Genomic DNA, 20,405 nt, shown 5'->3' with positions numbered 1-20,405 from the left:
TTTTTTTTTTTTTCCCTGTGCAGAAGCTTTTTAGTTTGATGTAATCCTAATAGTTTTTCTTTTTGCTTTTGTTTTCCTTGCCTGAGGAGATAGATCCAGAAAAATATTTCTAAGACTAATGTCCAAGATATTATTGTCTGTGTTTTCTTTTAAGAGTTTTATGGTTTCAGAATACACATGTACATCTTTAATCCATTTTTAGTTTATTTTTATGTATGATGTAAGAAAGCGGGCCAGTTTCATTCTTTTGCTGTCCAGTTTTCTTAACATCATTTATTGAAGAGACTGTCTTTTCTTCATTGTATATTCTTGTCACCTTTGTCATAGATTAATTGACCATGTAAGAGTGGGTTTATTTCTGGGCTGTCCATTCTGTTCCATTGATATATATGTCTGTTTTTGTGCCAGTACCATACTGCTTTGATTACTGTAGCTTTATGATAGAGTGTGAAATCTGGCATTGTGATACCTCCAGCTTCATTCTTCTTTCTCAAGATTGTCTTGGCTAAGGGTGCCTGGCCTGGCTCAACTGGTAGAGTGTGTGACTCTTGATCGTGGGGTCATGAGTTCAGGCCCCACATTGGGTGCAGAGATTACTTAAATAATAGATAGATAGATAGATAGTTTTGGCTATTTGGGGTCTTTTGTGAGTCCATATAAATGTTAGGATTCTTTGTTCCAGTTCTGTGAAAAATTACTATTTAGTATTTTGATAGGGATTACTGTGGATAGTGTGGATATTTTAACAGTTCTTCTAATCCACAAGCATGGAATATCTTTCCATTTTTTGTGTCATCTTCAGTTTCTTCATCAGTGTCTTATAGGGTTCAGAGTATAGGTCTTTCACCTCCTTGGTTAAGTTTATTCCTAAGTATTTTATCCTTTTTGGTGTAATTGTAAATGGGATTGTTTTTTCATTTTTCTTTCTTCTAGTTCATTATTAGTCTATAGAAATGCAACAGATTTTTATATTCATATCCTGCAACTTTACTGAATTCATCTATTACTGCTAGTAGGTTTTTGGTGGACTCTTTAGGGTGATACGTGTGTGTGTGTGTGTGTATATATATATGTGTGTGTGTATATGTGCTATCATGTCATTTGCAAATAGTGACAGTTTTACTTTTTTCTTTTTAAACATAATTAATATACTCTTATGGCTTTGTACAATAATAGCAGAGATTGTTCCTGTGTTTGTAAGTACATCAGCATCATCAGGCACTTCTGAGTATCAGAATAGGAACATGGAATTTTCACTGTTACTAAATTCTTGGGTAGTGAAATATGTGAGGGCATGACTATGTCTTGACAGGACTTAAGTGGCTACACCTGCCCACACTGCCAGTCTGCACTACCCTCAAGGAGCCGGCCAAGAGTAATACCAGGCTGTTTTGCTTGCATAAACCACATTGCATTTTTTATTTTTTTATTTTAGAGAGATGGGGAGTGAGGGAGAGAGAGACTCTTAAGCAGGCTCCACACCCAATGTGGAGCCTGATGTGGGGCTTGATCTCATGACCCCGAGATCATGACCTGTGCCAAAATCAAGTTAACCAACTGAGCCACCCAGGGGCCCCCACATTGCATTTTCTAGTAAATGATTACTCTCAAACTCTCAAACACAAGAGAAACTTCTCATTTAAAAATCAGTTATAAATTAAGAACTCTTAAAAGTTGAATGTAAGAATTTCAAATTAGGTCAGAAGGTTGGATATTGGTAACATACCCACTAGTTGAACTCCAAATTGTATACTTTTGGAGAACTATTTCCATTTTAAGTGTCCTTCTCTCTTCTTGGAATGTTCCATTGATTTATTGCTCACTGGGATACATTTGTTAATTAATTTAGACTTTGTCAGTGTCAAAGCAGAGTTTTCCAAGTAATGCGTATATTATCTAAATATATTTCTTAAGTTTATCTTATGGAAACAATACTTATCTGTATTTAAAATATTTGAATAGGCCTATAATATAGTATGCTTTTAATAACAGTATAGACCAGAGGGGGTGCCTGGGTGGCTCAGTTGATTGAGCGACTGCCTTTGGCTCAGGTCATGGTCCCGGAGTCCTGGGATCGAGTCCCACATCGGGCTCCCGGCTCAGCGGGGAGCCTGCTTCTCCCTCTGACCCTCTCCCCTCTCATGCTGTTTCTCTCTCTCGCTCTCTCAAATAAATAAAATCTTTAAAAAAAAGAAACAAAAAACAGTATAGACCAGAGGAAATGATCAAACAAGGCTGCATATGTGATGTCATTTGCATATTTCACCAACCATTCATGTACAATAACTGACATACTGATTTCTCCAGAAAGTCGGTATTTAGAAAAAGAATTGTCAGGGGTCACATGTTTGTTTTCAAAATAGACAAAATGCCTTTCTCTGGGCCTCATTGTACCCTAGAGAGCTATCCAGGATTCATGTTAGAATTTCAACACAAAGAAAAATTTGAAGGATAAAATTTCACAGACTCAGGAGGAAGAAACACCTTTTTAGAAATCAGTCTATGACTACATCAAAAACTAATGATGTAATGTATGGTGATTAACATAACAATAAATTTTAAAAAAGGGGTGGGAGGATGGGTTAGCTTGGTGATGGGTATTAAAGAAGGCACGTTCTGCATGGAGCACTGGGTGTTATACACAAACAATGAATCATGGAACCCTACATCAAAAACTAATGATGTAATGTATGGTGGTTAACATAACAATAAAAATCAGTCTATGAAGTAGCAAGATTTTAACAGTGATTTTATCTGTAGTTGTCTCTAACAAATGGATGGGGGCTTTGAGGCTCATTATGTGATGGCATGGGAGGAAGAAAGTGGTAGGACATGGTAACAGAAATAAGACTGAATGCTCTGGCACCAAAAAGTACTATTACATATGCACGAGGCACTGCTTAGAGAAACTAAGGTTTCTAAAACCAGACATATGTTGGAGTGGCCAACAATGAAGATGACTGTTTAATAGATGTGGCTGTTTAATAATTTTTAATAATTTAATAATTTTCAAAATAGTAACAAAGTCACAGTGGGAAGCTTATAGTAGAGCTAGCTTCCTGGAGAAAATCTATGAGGAACACTTCTTGTTAAAGATGTAGGAAAAACCAAGCTAGTAGAGATGCAATTCACTTGTAATACAAAGCAAGTTTGATTTGAGCTAAGTACACAGAAATCAGAGACTTCTCAAGAAGACAAGTAGGACATTATTGTGCACGTGTTCCTTTTATTGTGCTTACTTTGGGCATTCCTCATGGCTTGAAAATACTGATGGATTAAATGGGATGCAAAACCAATTAACTTGGTCTGTCAGTTATAGATAATTGGAAAATATTAAAACAATGATTAGAATTACAGTGTAGCTTGCTAAAGGCTAAAGAAATTTTCCAATTCTTAACTTATGCTAAGGCTTTTAAAATAAATTCAAATATACAATTTACAGCTGGTTTGTTGATCTTCAGATTAATTGCCTTGGGGCACCTGGGTGACTCATTCGGTTAAGCAACTGCCTTCAGCTCGGGTCATGATCTCGGGGTCCTGGGATCGGGCCCCACATCAGACTCCCTGCTCGGTGGGAGGCCTCCTTCTCCCTCTCCCACTCCCCCGCTTATGTTCCCTCTCTCACTGTCTCTCTCTCTGTCAAATAAATAAATAAAATCTTAAAAAAAAAACCAAAAACCCTAATTAATTGCCTTAAATTTTAAACAAGTTCTGTTCCACTCAGTAGCTGTTTGTACTCATGAACACAAAGCATTCTACAAATCACTAACTTTTAGAATTTCCTTCTTCAACTTACATTTTCACAGTGTGCTAAGTAATCTGTAGGACAGAGGAAAATAGGATGAAGTGTGAGTGTGTTGATATAATCTTCAAGACAGAGTTAATAAAACCAACCTCCACTTAGACCAAAATAAGAATACAGAATTATAAGGGAAAACTTTTGCCAAAGCTTGTCTTGAAAAGGTTGTTGCTCAGTTTGAGAAGGGGGCCGTGTTTTATTTTTTATTTTATTTTTAAATGTTTTTTAAGATTTATTTATTTATATAGAGAGAGTGAGCGTGCACAGAGGGAGAAGGAGTAGGAGAGGGAGAGAAGCAGACTCCCCCCTGAGTGTGGTGTCCGATGCAGGGCTCAATCTCATGACTGTGAGATCATGACCTAAGCTGAAATCAAGAGTTGGATGCTTAACCGACTGAGCCACCTAAGTGAGAAAGGGGCCATGATTTAGATGTTTCTCTGTTATGATCTACAAACGTTATGGGACCTCCCAGAAGTGACTGAAACAATGCAGCATATAGGCATCTATCAGAAGACTCAGTGCTATGCAGTGTGTTTAGTTCATAGGATATAAAAGCAGTTAAAATTTCTTTAAAATACCTACATAAAAACATATTAAGTTCTCCTCATGAAATGCAAAATATTCATAACTGTACATCATTCTTCAGCCAAAGTAGGGCCAGAAATGTCAAATGTGCTAGTATTAATTGTGATGACTTTCAGGTTAGTGAGAAACCTTATCCAAGTGGCATTCCAAAGTACACAGATCAGTTAACATGTATAAAATTAGTACTAATCCAGTTAGAAATACAAAATGAAAATTATGTATGCTGCCTCAAGTATCTGGGATTCCACAGATTTACAAGCAGACCATGTAACAAAGTAGATTCTAGTTTTAAGAAAACATTATAGTTCAATATTTAAAAAAATCTCAAGAAGTCCCACAATAACGTCAAAAATCATTTATCTGGAAATTAGAGTTCTTTGTGTTTCATCAGTTCAGCAGAATGTAGGTAGTATAAACAAAAGTTTAACTTATTAAAGACATGAGACCGTGGCATTATAAAAAGTAGAAACTGTCTTTGGACCAAATGGATATTAAAAAAACCCCAAAACATACACAAAACCTGGACTAGTTAAGAGGGTGATAAAAATATGCTAAAACTCATATCTACAGTATCCTTTGGTGTGATAAAAATTTGGGTTAGGTATTTACTTGACTTTTGAATGAAATGACTGTTTTCATACACCTCTGCCAGTTAGCCATGGAATCTTTGTCCTACTTTACTGTAGGTATTGAAGAATTGATTATCTATACAGAAAAGACCTTTTGGTTCATTGGTTGTTTGTAAGAGTAGGCTGGAGTAGACCTATGCCACCTTTCCATTTCAAGTCACTGATGGTTCCAGCTTCGTGCTGGGATTGGTTTGTTGGTTGGTTGGTTTATTTGAAAGAGAGAGAGCGCAAGAGAGAGCACAGGCAGGGGGAGAGAGAGAGGAGACTCCCTGCTGAGCAGGGAGCCTGACGTGGGGCTTGATCCCAGGACCCTGGGATCATGACCTGAGCTGAAGGCAGACGCTTAACCAACTGAGCCACCCAGGCACCCCTGGGATTGGTCTTTTATTTGGCAGTGATGCTAAACTAGCAGGGATTAGGGAAATGTCAAAATGTCCTGATAACCTTTGTGCTCTGTTATGTGTCTTCATCTCAGTTCATTGTTCAGTCACAGAGGCTGGCTAAATTCAAGCATTCCAAATCCATGAACACTTGATAAATGACTCTGGTTTAGATAAAACCATTTTAGAGGGGAAAAAAAAGAAAATCCAAAACTTGTACTGTCATTTTGACACTGCTTTTGTATATGCTTATGCAACCTGATTGATTTTAATGTTACCCTAGTTTAGCCATATATAGAATAGATTATTTGTGTTTTGGGGCTGCATGTATTTGCTTCCCTCTGTTAAGGGATTGCAGTAGTGTGGGTGATGAAGAGTTAATTCTAGTTCATGATGATTTAAAAACTAGATGATTTAAGGGTAATGCACATGTTTCTAACTCATAATAACTCAGCAGATTTTTCTGGACTCTCTCCTCTATATAAGGGTTCCAAAATTATAAGAAATGCATAAGATATTCTGCTACAAGGAGCTAAGCATAGTGAGAAAGACAGACATATAAACAAATAATTACAATGCTGTGTGATGGATGTAAAGTAGAGGAACATATATGATGCTATGGAAACAGTGAAGAAGGAATGCTTAATTTTGTCAGAGTGAATCAGTTGTCAAGGCAACAGGCTAAGTAGTGGGGAATCCAGTTTGTATACAATGGGAATTTTTAGGAGTGTTAATGGAAGTGTGGTTGTATAGCCTTTCTTAAAGATCTTACTTTCTAGTACAATTTGGATTACAGGAAAAAACCTATTGCTAAAAATGTGGTCATTTCATAGGGTGACCTTTATTATTGGCCATATATATTTAGCAGCATGCATAGTATGAATATGCTTTATTGGTCAGAAGCAAAGTGCAGTTTGAAGTAGAAGAATTAAATTGATTGTATGGATTATTTATTTTTGGTAGTAATTTCAAACCATTTCATCACCAGATCTTTTAATTAGAACTGACAAGCCTCAGAATTAACTAATATGTTTCTTCTTATGTCAGTTTTCCTGGTCACCTTCAAATGGAGTTTACAGTTAAGGAAAACAGTTAAGAAGCAAATCATAACAGGAAGATCAAGAAATGGGGAAAATAATAAATAATAAATAATAAATAAAAATAAATAATAAATATAATAAAAATAATAAATAAATAATAAAATAATAAACTCTGACAAAATTAAGCATTCCTTCTTCACTGTTTCCATAGCATCATATCTGTATCTTGCTGTTATTTACTGCCTAATGTTACTGACTTTTTAAAGATCAGTTAGTTACTAAGCTTTGGTATTCAAATATAAAATTTCTCATCATGGATAAATCTTACTGATTAGGAAATATTTAATATGAGAAACAGAATATTTGATAAATTGAAACTATAGGGGCGCTTGGGTGGCTCAGTCGGTTAAGTGTCTGCCTTTGGCCCAGGTCATGATCCCAGGGTCCTGGGATTGAGCCCCACATCAGGCTCCCTGCTTAGCAGGAAGTCTGCTTTTCCCTCTCCCTCTGCCCCTACCCCTGGTCCTTCTCTCTCTCTCTCTCTCACTCTCTCAAATAAATAAATAAAAACTACAGTAACCTTTAAAAAATTGAAACTATAATGGATACATTACTTTAAAAAAAAGGGTTCTCAATAGATAGTACAAACACGGTACTAAATTCAGAAGTACAAAAAGGCATAGATTGAAAAGTGAGTCTTTTCTCCCTTAGTCATCTAGTTTCTTTCCTCCAAAGCAATTACTGTTAATTAGTGTCTTTGGTATTTCATATACAAGCCAATAAAATGTGTGTGTGTATGCATATAATATATAAATATACATCTGTGTTTATTTATATGGATATATAAATACATATGTAAAAAGAAAACAAGTTGTATCATACTATTCAGTGTTCTGTATCTTGCTTTATTCATAATACAGTTTTTTGGAGTTGATTCCATATTATTCCGTATAGAACTACTTTACTTTTTAAAATAACAGCTTTATGGAAATACAACTCACATATCATACAATTCACCCATTTAAAGTGTACAAATCAGTGGTTTTAGTATAGTTACAGAATTGTTCTATCATTACCACAGTACATTTTAGAACATTTTCATCAACCCAAAAGAAACCTGTAGCCTTTAGCATTCACTCCCCATTTCCCTCCAATCTCCCCAGCTTCTGGCAACCACTAACCTTTGTGTCTCTGTAGATTCCCCTATTCTGGGACAGTTCATATAAACCAAATCATACAATATGTGGTCTTATGTGACTGCTGCGTTACTTTTAATGGCTGAATGAAAAGACAGTAATGTCTGTCTTATGGCTGTACCATAGTGGATTTAATAACTGTTGCCTCTTGATGGGCAGTTAGATTGCTTCTGATCTTTTGCCATTACAATTAATAATGCGGTGACAGTACTTGTGTGTAATTTATTTTGTATATGTATGAGTATAATGAGTGTAATTCTGGGAACAAAACTGCCAAGACTCAAAGGGTATATGCATTTTAAATTTTGACAAATAGTACAGCATTGCATTTATTTCTGTAGGATACCTTAGTATCCATACCCCCACCCCCCTTTTTTAAGTTGAAGAGCTTTTAATGTTTACTACTTGGAGAAAATCTTGTTGACAAATGTTTGTGTAAGCTTGGCAGCTACTCAAAACAGGTGTTATTCTAGGTCCTTTTATGTGCTATTTGGTACGGAGTTGATTTTTCACACTGCTTCCCTGTACACTTTTACTAACACAATATTAAGATATATGAATTTGTTCTGGGTTAAAATTTTGGTCTAGTTTTTGGCAATAGCCTGTTCTCCTTTAAAAAAAAAAAAGTGTCTGGGTTATTTCAGTTCTTTCTATATACCAGAGAATCAAAACCTGAGGCAGTAGATGTATCAAATAATATACATCCTATAAATGTTAATATTGGTGATAGGCTAAAATCCTGGTGTCTTATTTAAATATATGGTCTGTGTTGTATATAAAAGCTTTCAAAACTAAAATAGTGATCAACTAATATGGAAGTGAAATGCTGTTTATTTATATAGCTAGCCAAAAAAATGGATAAAAGAAATACATTTTCTTTAGAATTTATCAAATATAAATTCTTATTGGACAAGAACCATGTACTTGCTTTTACGTGGAAGAGTATATCTATACCTTTTAATTTATTATTATTATTATTATTTTTAGGGAGGGAGGGAGTAGGGGTGGGGCAGAGGGAAAGGGAGAGAGAGAATCTTAAGCAGGCTCCACACCCACTGCACAGCCCGACACAGGGCTTGATCATGACCTGAGCCAAAACCAAGAGGCGGGCGCTTAACCAACTGAGCCATCCAGGTGCTCCTATCTGTACCTTTTTAAAAAAGATCTACTGAGTGTGTTGTCATGTATGTGGAACTAAAGTAGAAGTATCCTTGTTTTAAGTTGAGTGCATGTCATTTCAGTTATTTATTTGTTGGTTTAAGGTTAAGGTTTGTTTCCAGCTGGAAACCTCTAATTTGTCCAAGTGATCAGTAACATCATTTGTTGGTCAGTGGCACCTGCTGGTAGTTTATAATTTTCATAGCCCAGCTTGAAAGGCATTGTAAATACATACATAGTAAAGTGAGTAGGAGAGCAAAATTTCCAGAACTTTATAAATAAAGTGACAGAATGATATGGAAGAGAGTCCTATTAGACCAAGGAGAGAGCACAAACTGGAGAGCAATACAGGCACAAAAATGAGTATGTGAAATGTTTAAGGACTGCTAAAATCTCTGCTCAGGTCCTATGATATATGATAGAGAATCCAATAGACTGTTCATATGCAGTGACCTGGGTTGCCATTGTATTTATAAATGAGGATCACAGGGTTTATGAGCTATAGCATAAAATGACATTGAAATCTGGTAGACCCTGGAGTCATTTGAGATTAGCGTCACATTTTTTATCTGATTTCTGATAAATTTGGTAAAGATTTACATGAGTTTTTAAAAGCTGCAGATAGATTTTTAGGGCAGTAAATTTATTCTGTATGATACTGTAATGGTGGATATGTTACGTTTTATGTTTGTCAAAACATAGAACTATACCAGCCAAAGGGTGAACGCTAATGTAAACTATGGACTTTACTTAATAACGTATCAATATTGGACCATCAAATGTACCACCCTAAGGCAAGCTATAAATAATTGGGGAAAATAGGGGTAATGTGATAGGGGAGTATATGGGAACCCCCTCTATTTTATGCTCAGTTTTTCTGTAAACCTAAAACTGCTCTAAAAATAAGTCTGTTAATTAAAAAAAAAAAGCTGCTGATAATGTTGAGACCCAAGCTGCTCTTGGGTCTTTGGGTATGTTCTCGGTCTCCATATCAAACATCATAATCAAAGAAGAAAAGCCAGTATTGGTGAATTAATCCCTTCCTTTTAACTTGGCCTCTGATGCCCACTTTATTTTAGTCTTTCTGTCTAGCATTCAAGGTTGGCTAGCAGCTATCCCATGAGGATTGTCATTATAATTATCCGTTCATAGACCTGGGGAGAATCTGTGGCAGACTTCCCCTTGTGAAATAACACCCTTATCTTCCAAGCTTGAGCAGGGGAGGGAGAATCTTCAAGTGAGGTGGGTATCTGAACATCATGATTCCATTGCTGGATTCAGATGGTACCCCTCCTTCTCAAATTTGACCTAACGTGGACACAGACTATGGCAGGGCTGAATCTAGGCTGTAACGTTGAACAAGACCTTATCAAAAGCTTCAAGATATTAGCCTTTATCTATTCCATGTTTCTGGCTTATTTGGTTGTTCTTTGGAAGAATATAGTCTGTCCTCATGGCCTATATCTATGTGGCATAAGACTTCTTTCCATCTCAGTGGAATTGTTCTTAAACGTATCTCACTGTCTAAGTCTCTCTTCCTGTCCAAGGTTTGCCTTTCTGTACCTCATGCTCTGTTCTAGACCTGCCTTTTTTTCCAAGGTGGAAATGCCTTCAGATGGCCTCTCCCAGATTGTGTGGCCTTACTCTTTGTCTCCAAAAGGACAAAATGCCGGGACTGACATCCACGCAAATCTGTTTCTTTCTGCACAGAATGAATAAAAACCTAGATTAGCATCAGTGCTTCCTGAATTGGAGCTATTCTAATTATCCACCCAGCTACCAACTGGGATTGAGGGTTGTTCTAGGGGAGCTCACTTTCCTAATCTTCAAGGAAAGTTGTCATTTAATGAGGCATACTTTTCATCTTTGAATCATAGTTTTGTAGAGCTAAAAGACATCTCAGGGATCCATCATTTTCAATCTACTTCACTTATTTTATGATACAGAAACAGTCATACAGTTTTAGGTAGTACATGACTTTGCTTAGGTCATAGCTTTGATAGTATTAGCAGAGTAGGGAACCAGAATCTAGTTTAGTGTATCCTAATCCAGTGGTCTTCTTATCCCAAAATGCTGCTTTTGAGAAAAAGTCACCAGAACCAAAAAAGCTCACCGGAAGTTGAGCCTGGAATTTGCTAACTCATCGTTACAAGGTCTTTCTAGCAAAAACATTTTTACTGTAGTTTTTTTGGATTTTTTTCTAAAAAAGTTTTATTTACTTTAGAGAGAGAGAGAAAGAGCTGGGGGAAGAGCAGAGGGAGAGAGAGAATCTCAAGGGGACTCCCTGCTGAGTGAGGAGTCTAATGCGGGGCTTGATTCCACGACCCCAAGATCAAGACCTGACCTGAAATGAAGAGTCGAACACTCAACTGATTGAGCCACCCAGGCACCCCGAGTTTTTTCCTTTAAGATTAAAAAACATTATTGATTTTCTGCTGAGGGTGTTGAGAGTTAGTGGGGAAATATTTTATGCCAGTTTTGCCAGAATTCAAAACAACCTTAGAATAAAGTAAGTGTATCATGAACTCCTTGAGAAGATAATGTGATCTTTAATGTTACATTCATAATTTTAATTAATTCAGTTTTTTGAATATGTGAGATGAGTTTTTTTCCCCTAATATACTCTGAGGTATTTTTGAAAATAAGTGTGTCCAAAGACATAAAACTGGATTATCAGGAAGTCCCATGATAGTGCTTTTTAAGGTAATTGGATTGCCTATTAATTATTATGACTCTTCACGGTAGATGAGGTTTCATTTACAGTTCACTTGAAATTCTGCAGAGGCTGGTCATCCAGTGTTGTTATTATCTGCAGCATGTACTTCTCTATATTCTTGCATTCCTTCTGCCCATCTCATTGTTCTTAAAGATGAAAGGGATTGAAGTAAGTGGGGTGGACTTTTTAAATAAATGTAAGATTTAATGGCAGAGGAGGTCATATTTCACAATGAAATACACAAAAAAAACATTGTTTTTTTATTCCAGGTCCTCATTTCAGACAATTTGAAGTTAGTACTGTGCATCTTTTTCAATAACTATTTGAATACCAAAATAATATACATATGTTGTAGACAATTTGGAAAGTACAGACAAGTACAGAGAAGAAAGTAAAAATCACCACTTGTAATAATAGTATTTAGTGATAGTCACTGTTAATATTTTGGTGGTTGTTTTAGTCATTAGTATATATATTTTGTTTTCTTTTTAATGGGGTTATAATGCATTTGTAACCTTTTTTATATAAATGTACTTCATAGCATCATTTTTAATAGCTGCATATTGTTCTACTGTGTGGCTATACCATGATTTCTTCAAATAGTTCGCTTTTGAAAGACATTCAGCTTGTTTCTAGTTTTTCCCTAAGAAAGCTGTCACTGTTGTAGGCTTCATGATAGAAAAATTTATGATTATTTCTCAGAAGACTTTTAAGAAACTGTTTAAATATTTGTAAGTGAAACCTAAGGCAAAGAAAAGTTAAATAGTAACATAATATTACATAATAAACCAATGACCTTAGGTTAATTCTTAATACAGTATTTAGTTCACATTTATCCTGATACTTCAAATGGCAGTGTTTTTAGATTAAATTACAGTTTGAATTACAAATGATTTAATTTTAGTACAAGCCAGTCTGAAAACTGTTCTTTCTTTTTTTGAAAACTGTTCTTGAGGTTGCACATTAATCTTTCACTTCACATGTCTTCTAGTCCATGTATTTTTCATGACCTTAAAATTAAATCTTTTTTCTTTCATGAGGATTATTTGCTCTCTTTTTAAAAGTTTAAATGATTGAGTAATGTATAGTATACTGATTTTGTAAGTTAAGTATTTTAAATATGTATTTGTCTCAGACTAATCTCACTAAATTTTCTTAATAAATTTATAGGTCTGGCATATTTCTATTATATGAGTCATTTAGAATTGGTTGTTTAGTATAATATGTGGTACTTTATACCACAGAACCATATACTTTAGAAAATGTTCTCTTTAAGCTTCATTTCATTTACTAATGCCATGTTAAATTTTGAATTTTAAGTATATACTTGCACCAGAATAGGATCATTCCATAAGATTTTTTTCTTATATGAATATTGGGAATACTGTTCTTTCTGATCATCAGCTATCTTAGCTATAGCAAACAAAACTAATTTTTGTCAGACCTGCCAAATCAGTTCATGTGACCACCTTTCTTCCCTCTAACCCTATTACCCCTCTACCCCCAATGAAGTGAAAATTACTTCTTTGTGGTAGTTTGTGTGTAAGGGTATTCACCAGATGACCTTTTATTATATTTAGTGGGACAAGTGAGTGTTTCTTCCATAAACTACAGGTTCCTGAAGGAATGGAATTTTTATTCATGTTTGTATCTACCCACTTATATTGTGCTAGGAGTTGGGCCAGATATTTGGGAATCGAATGTTTTGGTGTTCAGTAAATGTTCATTGAGTTAAATTGAATAAAAATGTAGACTTGGTTACTTGATTGCTAGCAGAACTCTGTATTTCCTAAACAAGTTTGTTAATAATCTCAAATTTTCAGGAGCAAATTTGTATTTACTTGAAATTGAGCAGATGGCTTAGTGTCTACCCTTTTCAACTAAGTAAACATTTCTCTTTTAGGATTTGTTCACACAGATATGACGAAAGACTTGAAAGAAGAACATCTAAAGAAAAATATCCCTCTTGGGAGGTTTGGAGAACCTATTGATGTGGCGCATGCGGTTGTGTTTCTTTTAGAATCACCATATATTACAGGGCATGTTCTGGTAGTGGATGGGGGATTACAACTCATGATATAATTTACAGATTATTCAGATATAATAGTGATTATAATCAAGGGCACACTTTGGCTATTGATTTGACAGTCATACCTACATGGGTGACATTTGCTCATCAGACCTACTGATGCTACAAATACTGATTTTCATCTTTATGTGAATATACCTGAAAAGAGCAGTGTGTGACCATTTGTGTTTTCTAAGTGGTATGTACCTTATAGGCTGTAGCAATTTTAGTATATAGACATTTGCAAGTGATATAAACCGACACTATTTTAATTTATATATTTTGTCTCAAAAGTGGCAAAATTATATAATCTAATTAGCATGAGTTATTTTATTCTATCAGTCAAAATTCTCTAGAAGTTAATGTTTGGGCCATTGCTAAGGAGTATTTTAGTTGTCAGTACTTGAGCAGTCCTGCTGGTTAAACATTGTATTCCTTTTCCATATGCCTTAGAAGATCAATTTTTATAAAGGTTGAAAAAAAATTATCATTTTATTTGGCATGAATTTAGAGTCTGGTTTCTTTGCGTGCATTATTCCTGATTAAGCCTCTGGGCAAAATAATTTACAAATGCAAGGGTGGTATAGTTGACCCATTCTTCAGAAATTCTCAAAGATGATGAAGATTAACCCTTAAGGTTTTAGTATCAGGTATAAGAATGAGCTGAGTTCTTATCAACTTAGGAAATAGAAGTAGTTTTTTTGTGTGTGTTTAACCCACAAAACACTCAGTTTAGCAAACTACTTAAAAATAGTATAACAAATAATGACATTTTAAAAATTAAGATTATTTTGTATGAATGAACATAATATGATTTTTACCCTAAAACTTCGGAAATACTTAATTAGTAATGAACAGTCATAAATGATAAATAAATATGCAGTAACAATGAGTAAGATGTCTTCATAAGGAACAGTTAAAGCATTACTTTTAAGAGAAAATATCTGCCTGAGAATAGAGAGGTAAAGACACAAACTGAATGTAAAATATCAGGCAACATTTATTTTGCATTGAACTCTTTTGTGGGGAATAATGTGATATTTTACATAATGTGGGGGATAATGTCACTGGATTCATGTTGATTTTTATTTATCATTTCAAAATATGTTTTAAATGTTTACTGCATCTTAAAAAGTAGTCTTTTTATAATTTTATTGGAGCTGAACATTATTTTATGTAAACAGATTTAATTTTATATTGCAAGTCAGTGCAAAGGTGTGAAGAGGATACTAAATAAATGCAATGTGATAAAGGTAGTAAAAATAAAAAATAAAAGGTAATAAAGTCAGATCTAAATTCTACATCAAGCTTTCTGATTCCTTAAAAGTTATTTTAGGGCAGCTGGGTGGCTCAATCGTTAAGTGTCTGCCATCGGCTCAGGTCATGATCCCAGGATCCTGGGATCAAGCCCCACATAGGGCTCCCTGCTCCGTGGGAAGCCTGCTTCTCCCTCTCCCACTCCCCCTGCTTGTGTTCCTGCTCTTGCTATCTCTTTCTCTGTCAAATAAATAAAATCTTTTAAAAAATTATTTTAAATTTATCTTCAAAATAATCTTAGAGAAGTCTATTTAAGAAGTGAGAAAGTGAGTGCCTGGGTGGCTCAGTTGGTTAAGCGACTGCCTTTGGCTCAGGTCATGATCCTGGAGTCCCGGGATCGAGTCCCGCATCCGGCTCCCTGCTCAGGGGGGGGTCTGCTTCTCCCTCTGACCCTCCCCCCTCTTGTGCTCTCTCTCTCTCAAATAAATAAATAAAATCTTTAAAAAAAAAAAAAAGAAAGTTATTAAGTGTGAGTAAAATGAGTATTATTAATCAAGCTGTTTACTAAATGCAAGCATGGTAATATATAGGATTTATTAGGCATTAGCAGTTCCAGGCACATAAAAGAAATGGAGCAGTCGGGGTGGTTTAAAATGCTGTGGCGTGCTTTTGAGGTAGGAGAGTCTGTGGAGACAGAGTAGGCCGTTTTCTAATGCTGCCTCACCTGCACGGCTTCAGCTACCTGCATTTCTTCATAACATCCTCCTCAGGTTTGACTTTCCTTCTCCAGATAGCTCATCTTCTGAAATCATCAGTGAGGGTGATTTGACTGGGGATTAGGAAGAAAGCAGTATATTTCACTGAATTAATGACATTAAGCTACAGATAGATTTAACCTTTACGTGTATATATTTATACTTTAAATAAAACCTTTTTAGCTGATACACCTCCCTCACCCAGGCCATATCAAAGTAGTAGAATAGGGAAGAGATTTTGAAATAGGTAAATAAGCCTTCACTATTCCACTGCTGGCAAATTCACTTACTCCCACTGACCTGGTAGAATTTGCAATTTAATACTTGCATCCTGTTGCTCAAATCAGTTGGCAGCTGTTGTGTATGTTCAGCCACTCAAGAACTTCAGTGATTTCTTAACAACTTGACAAACATACAGCTGACCTTTGGACAATATGGGTTTGAGCTGTGTGGGTCCACTTATATGCGGGTATTTTACAGTACAGTATTGAAAATGTATTTTATGATTTTCTTAATATTTTCTCTAGCTTGATTGTGAGAATACAATATATACAGCTTACAAAAAAATGTGTTCACTGACTGTTTATGTTATTGGTAAGGCTTCTAGTCCACAGTAGGCTATTAATGGTTAAGTTCTTGGGCATCAGAGTTAATAGGTGGATTTTAGACTGTGCAGGTGATCAGTGCCCCTAACCCCCTGCATTGTTCAAGGGTAAACTGTATTCAGATTATTTAATAATTAAGTTTCTTTTATATCTGTTTTATCTTTGTACTACATTGTAAGCTCCTGAGGGTAGAGACCATACTGTGTTTTCATTCATTTAGCTTATGAACTCAAATATTGGTTGAATACCTGCTAAATATCTGGTACTTCTTTTGATACCCCCACTTTGCCTACTCAGCTCTGAGTATATTGGATATACTCCATAAATACACTGATAAGGGCGCCTGGGTGGCTCAGTTGGTTAAGCGACTGCCTTCGGCTCAGGTCATGATCCCAGGGTCCTGGGATCGAGTCCCGCATCGGGCTCCCTGCTCTGCGGGGAGCCTGCTTCTCCCTTTCCCACTCCCCCTGCTTGTGTTTCCTCTCTCGCTGTGTCTCTCTCTGTCAAATAAATAAATAAAATCTTTAAAAAAAAAAAAATACACTGATAAGCCACTATGATTTTCTGATTCAAGATCATCAGCCCATTACTCTGTGCTATAGTTGGTGGTAGTCATTGAGATATATCTGTTCTGATTCTCAGTATGTATCCTGGAATATTATTTTTTGATCAAATCCCTATGATTTAATCTTTTTGGTAATTTATCTTTTTTAGTCATTTATCTCTAATTTTGATGCTTACTTTCAATTTAAAACTGAATTTGCAATCCTAAGCCAATCAGCTGTTTTCTCTTAGGCAGGATACCTTAGTTCGAGTAATTACCAGAAATTTAACTTAGAATTCTTGGGCTAATAATCCAAAATGGGGGTGGTATCAGTATTACCTGTAGAACTTTTGTTTCCCAAAATAGTTTTTTTAGTTGAAGTATGGTTGACACACAGTTTTGAATTAGTTTCAGTAATTCAACATAGTAACAGTAATTCAACAACTTTATATGTTATGCTGTGCTCACCAAAACTGTTGCTACCATTTGTCACCATATAACACTATTATAATAAATACCATTGACTATATTCCCTATACTGTACCTTTCATTCCTGTAATTTATTCATTTGGTAATTGGAAGCCTGTAGCTCCCACTCCTTTCACCCATTTTTGCCTACCTCCACCCATCAGTTTGATCTTTGTATTTAGGGGTATGTTTTTGCTTTTTGTGTGTGTGTTTTTTTGATTCCACATATAAGTGAAGTCCTATGTTATTTGTCTTTCTCTGACTTATTTCACTTAGCATAATACCCTCTAGGTCCATCCATGGTGTCCCTAATGATAAGATCTCATTCTCTTTATGGCTGAGTAATATTCCATTGTGTATATATATACCACATCTTATTTTTCCATTCCTTTTTGATGGGCACTTGGGTTGCTTTCATATTTTGGCTATTGCAAATAATGCTGCAATAAACAGGGGTGCATATATCTTTTTCAATTAATGTTTTCATTTTCTCCCAGTAGTAGAATTACTAGATAATACGATATTTCAATTTTTAGTTTTTTGAGGAACCTCCATACTGTTTTTCACATTGGCTGCACCAATTTACATGCCCACCAACAGTGTACAAGGGTTCCTTTTTCTCTACGTTCTTGTCAACCCTTGTTTTTTCTTGTCATTTTGATTTTAGCCATCTGACGGGTGTAAGGTGCTATTTCATTGTGGCTTTGATTTGCATTTTCCTGATAATTAGTGATGTTAAGCATCTTTTCATATGTCTGTTGGCCACCTGTGTGTCTTTTTTGGGAAAATGTTGATTCAGGTCCTCTGCCCATTTTTAATGGGATTATTTGGGCGTTTTTTGGTGTTGAGTTATGTAAGTTCTTTATATATATTGGATATTAATCCCTTATTGGATATATTATTTGCAAATATCTTCTCCCACTCAGTACAGTAGGTTGCCTTTGGTTTTGTTGATTTTTTTTTTCCTGTCCAGAAGCTTTTTACTTTGATGTAGTCCCACTAGTTCATTTTTGCTTTTGTTTCCATTGCCTTTGAGATGTGTCTAGCAAGGAGTTGCTGCAGCCAGGGTCACAGAGGTTGCTGCCTGTGTTCTCCTCTAGGATTTTGATGGATTCCTGTCTCACATTGAAGTCCTTCATCCATTTTGAGTTTTTTTTTTATATGGTGTAAGGAAGTGGTCCAGCTTCATTCTTCTGCATGTGGCTATCCAATTTTCCCAACACCAATTGTTGAAGAGACTGTCTTTTTTCCATTGGATACTCTTTCCTGCTTTGTCAAAGATTAGTTGACGATAGAGTTGATCCATTTCTGGGCTCTCTATTCTTTTCCATTGATCTATGTGTCTGTTTTTGTGCCAGTACCATACTGTCTTGATGATGACAGCTTTGTAATAGAGGTTGAAGTCTGGAATTGTGATGCTGCCAGCTTTGTTTTTCTCTTCAACATTCCTTTGGCTACTCGAGGTCTTTTTTGGATCCATACAAATTTTAGGATTATTTGTTCCAGCTCTGTTTTAAAAAACGCTGTTGGTATTTTGATAGGGATTGCATTGAATGTATAGTTTGCTCTAAGTAGCATAGCCATTTTACTAATATTTATTCTTCAGTCCATGAGCATGGAATGTTTTTCCATTTCTTTGTGTCTTCCTCAATTTCTTTCATGGGTGTTCTTAGTTTACAGAGTACAGATCCTTTATCTCTTTGGTTAGGTTTATTCCTAGGTATCTTACGGTTTTTGGTGCAATTGTAAATGGAATCGATTCCTTGATTTCTCTCTCTTCTGCTTCATTGTTAGTGTATAGAAATGCAACTGATTTCTGGGCATTGATTTTATATCCTGCTACTTCACTGGATTTATCAGTTCTTGCAGTTGTTTTTTTTTTTTTTTAGTAGAATCTTTAGGGTTTTCTGTGTATAGCTTCATGTCTGCAAAGAGTGAAAATTTTACTTCTTTTGTACCAATTTGGATGCCTTTTATTTCTTTTTGTTGTCTGATTGCTGTGGCTAGGACTTCCAGTACTATGTTGAATAAAAGTGGTGAGAGCAGACATCTTTGTTGTGTTCCTGACCTTAGGGAAGCTCTCAGTTTTTTCCCCCAATAGTTTATTTTTACTTTTGTTTCCCTTGCCTCAGGGAACCTATCAAGAAAATAGTTGTTACGGCCAGTGTCAGAGAAATTGCTGCTTGTACTCTCCTCTGTGAGTTTTATGGTTTCAGGTCTTGCATTTAGGTCTTTAATCCATTTTCAATTTATTTTTTGTGCGTGGCTGTCCGGTTTTCCCAACACCATTTGTTGAAGAGACTGTCTTTTTCCCATTGGATGTTCTTTCCTGCTTTGTCAAAGATTAATTAATCATATAATTGTGTGTTTATTTCTGGATTTTCTATTTTGTTCTGTTGATCTATGTGTCTGTTTTTGTGCTAGTACCATACTGTTTTGATTACTATAGCTTTGTAATATAACCTGAAATCCAGAATTGTGATGCTTCCAGCTTTGCTTTTCTTTTTCAAGATTGCTTTGGCTATTCAGGTTCTTTAGTGGTTCCATACAAATTTTAGGATTGTTCTAGTTCTGTGAAAAATGCTGGTGGTATTTTGATAGGGCTTGCATTAAATGTGTAGATTGCTTTGGGTAGTTTAAACATTTTAACAGTATTTGTCCTTTTAATCCATGAGCATGGAATGTCTTTCCATTTCTTTATGTTGTCTTTAATTTCTTTCATCACTGTTTTGTAGTTTTCGGAATATAGGTCTTTCACCTCTTTGGTTAGGTTTATTCCTAGGTATCTTACTGTTTTTGGTGTAGTTGTAAATGGGATTGTTTTCTTAATTTGTCTTTTTGCTGCTTCATTATTGGTGTATAGAAATGCAACAGATTTCTGTATACTAATTTTGCGACCTGCTACTTTACTGAATTTGTTTATCAGTTCTTGCAGTTTTTGGTAGATTCTAAGGTTTTTTATGTATAGCCGTATGTCATCTGCAAAAAGTGAAAATTTTACTTCTTCCTTACCAATTTGGATGCCTTTTATTTCTTTTTGTTGTCTGATGGCTGTGGCTAGGACTTCCAGTACTATGTTTTATAAAAGTGGTGAGAATGACCAGATGTCCATCGACAGATGAATGGATAAAGAATATGTTGGTGTATATACACAATGGAATATTATGCAGCCATCAAAAAATTTGAAATCTTGCCATTTGTAACA

General features: G+C 35.5%; 1 protein-coding gene across 8 annotated transcripts in view; it reads left to right on the top strand.

The window, feature by feature from the left end:
- CBR4 (carbonyl reductase 4) overlaps positions 1–20,405 on the top strand; it is a 124,875-nt gene that overhangs the window by 7,841 nt on the left and 96,629 nt on the right. For 2 of the 8 annotated variants that reach the window (XM_045880168.3, XM_045880167.3), the window contains one exon: positions 13,407–19,765. The exons of the other annotated variants lie outside the window; for them this stretch is intronic. In XM_045880168.3, the coding sequence (XP_045736124.1) occupies positions 13,407–13,585 (179 nt within the window). In that variant the 3' untranslated portion in view covers positions 13,586–19,765. Of the gene's footprint in view, positions 1–13,406; positions 19,766–20,405 lie in introns of those variants that run through there. 8 annotated transcript variants of the gene reach the window in all.

This window comes from Mirounga angustirostris, unplaced genomic scaffold (assembly GCF_029215605.1).
Source record: "Mirounga angustirostris isolate CCGP_5_RB_7025 unplaced genomic scaffold, mMirAng1.0.hap1 SCAF_2, whole genome shotgun sequence".
In the NCBI taxonomy this organism is placed as follows: Eukaryota; Metazoa; Chordata; class Mammalia; order Carnivora; family Phocidae; genus Mirounga; species Mirounga angustirostris.
The sequence above is the reverse complement of the archived record's forward strand: the minus strand, read 5'-3'. Positions and strand labels throughout refer to the sequence as shown.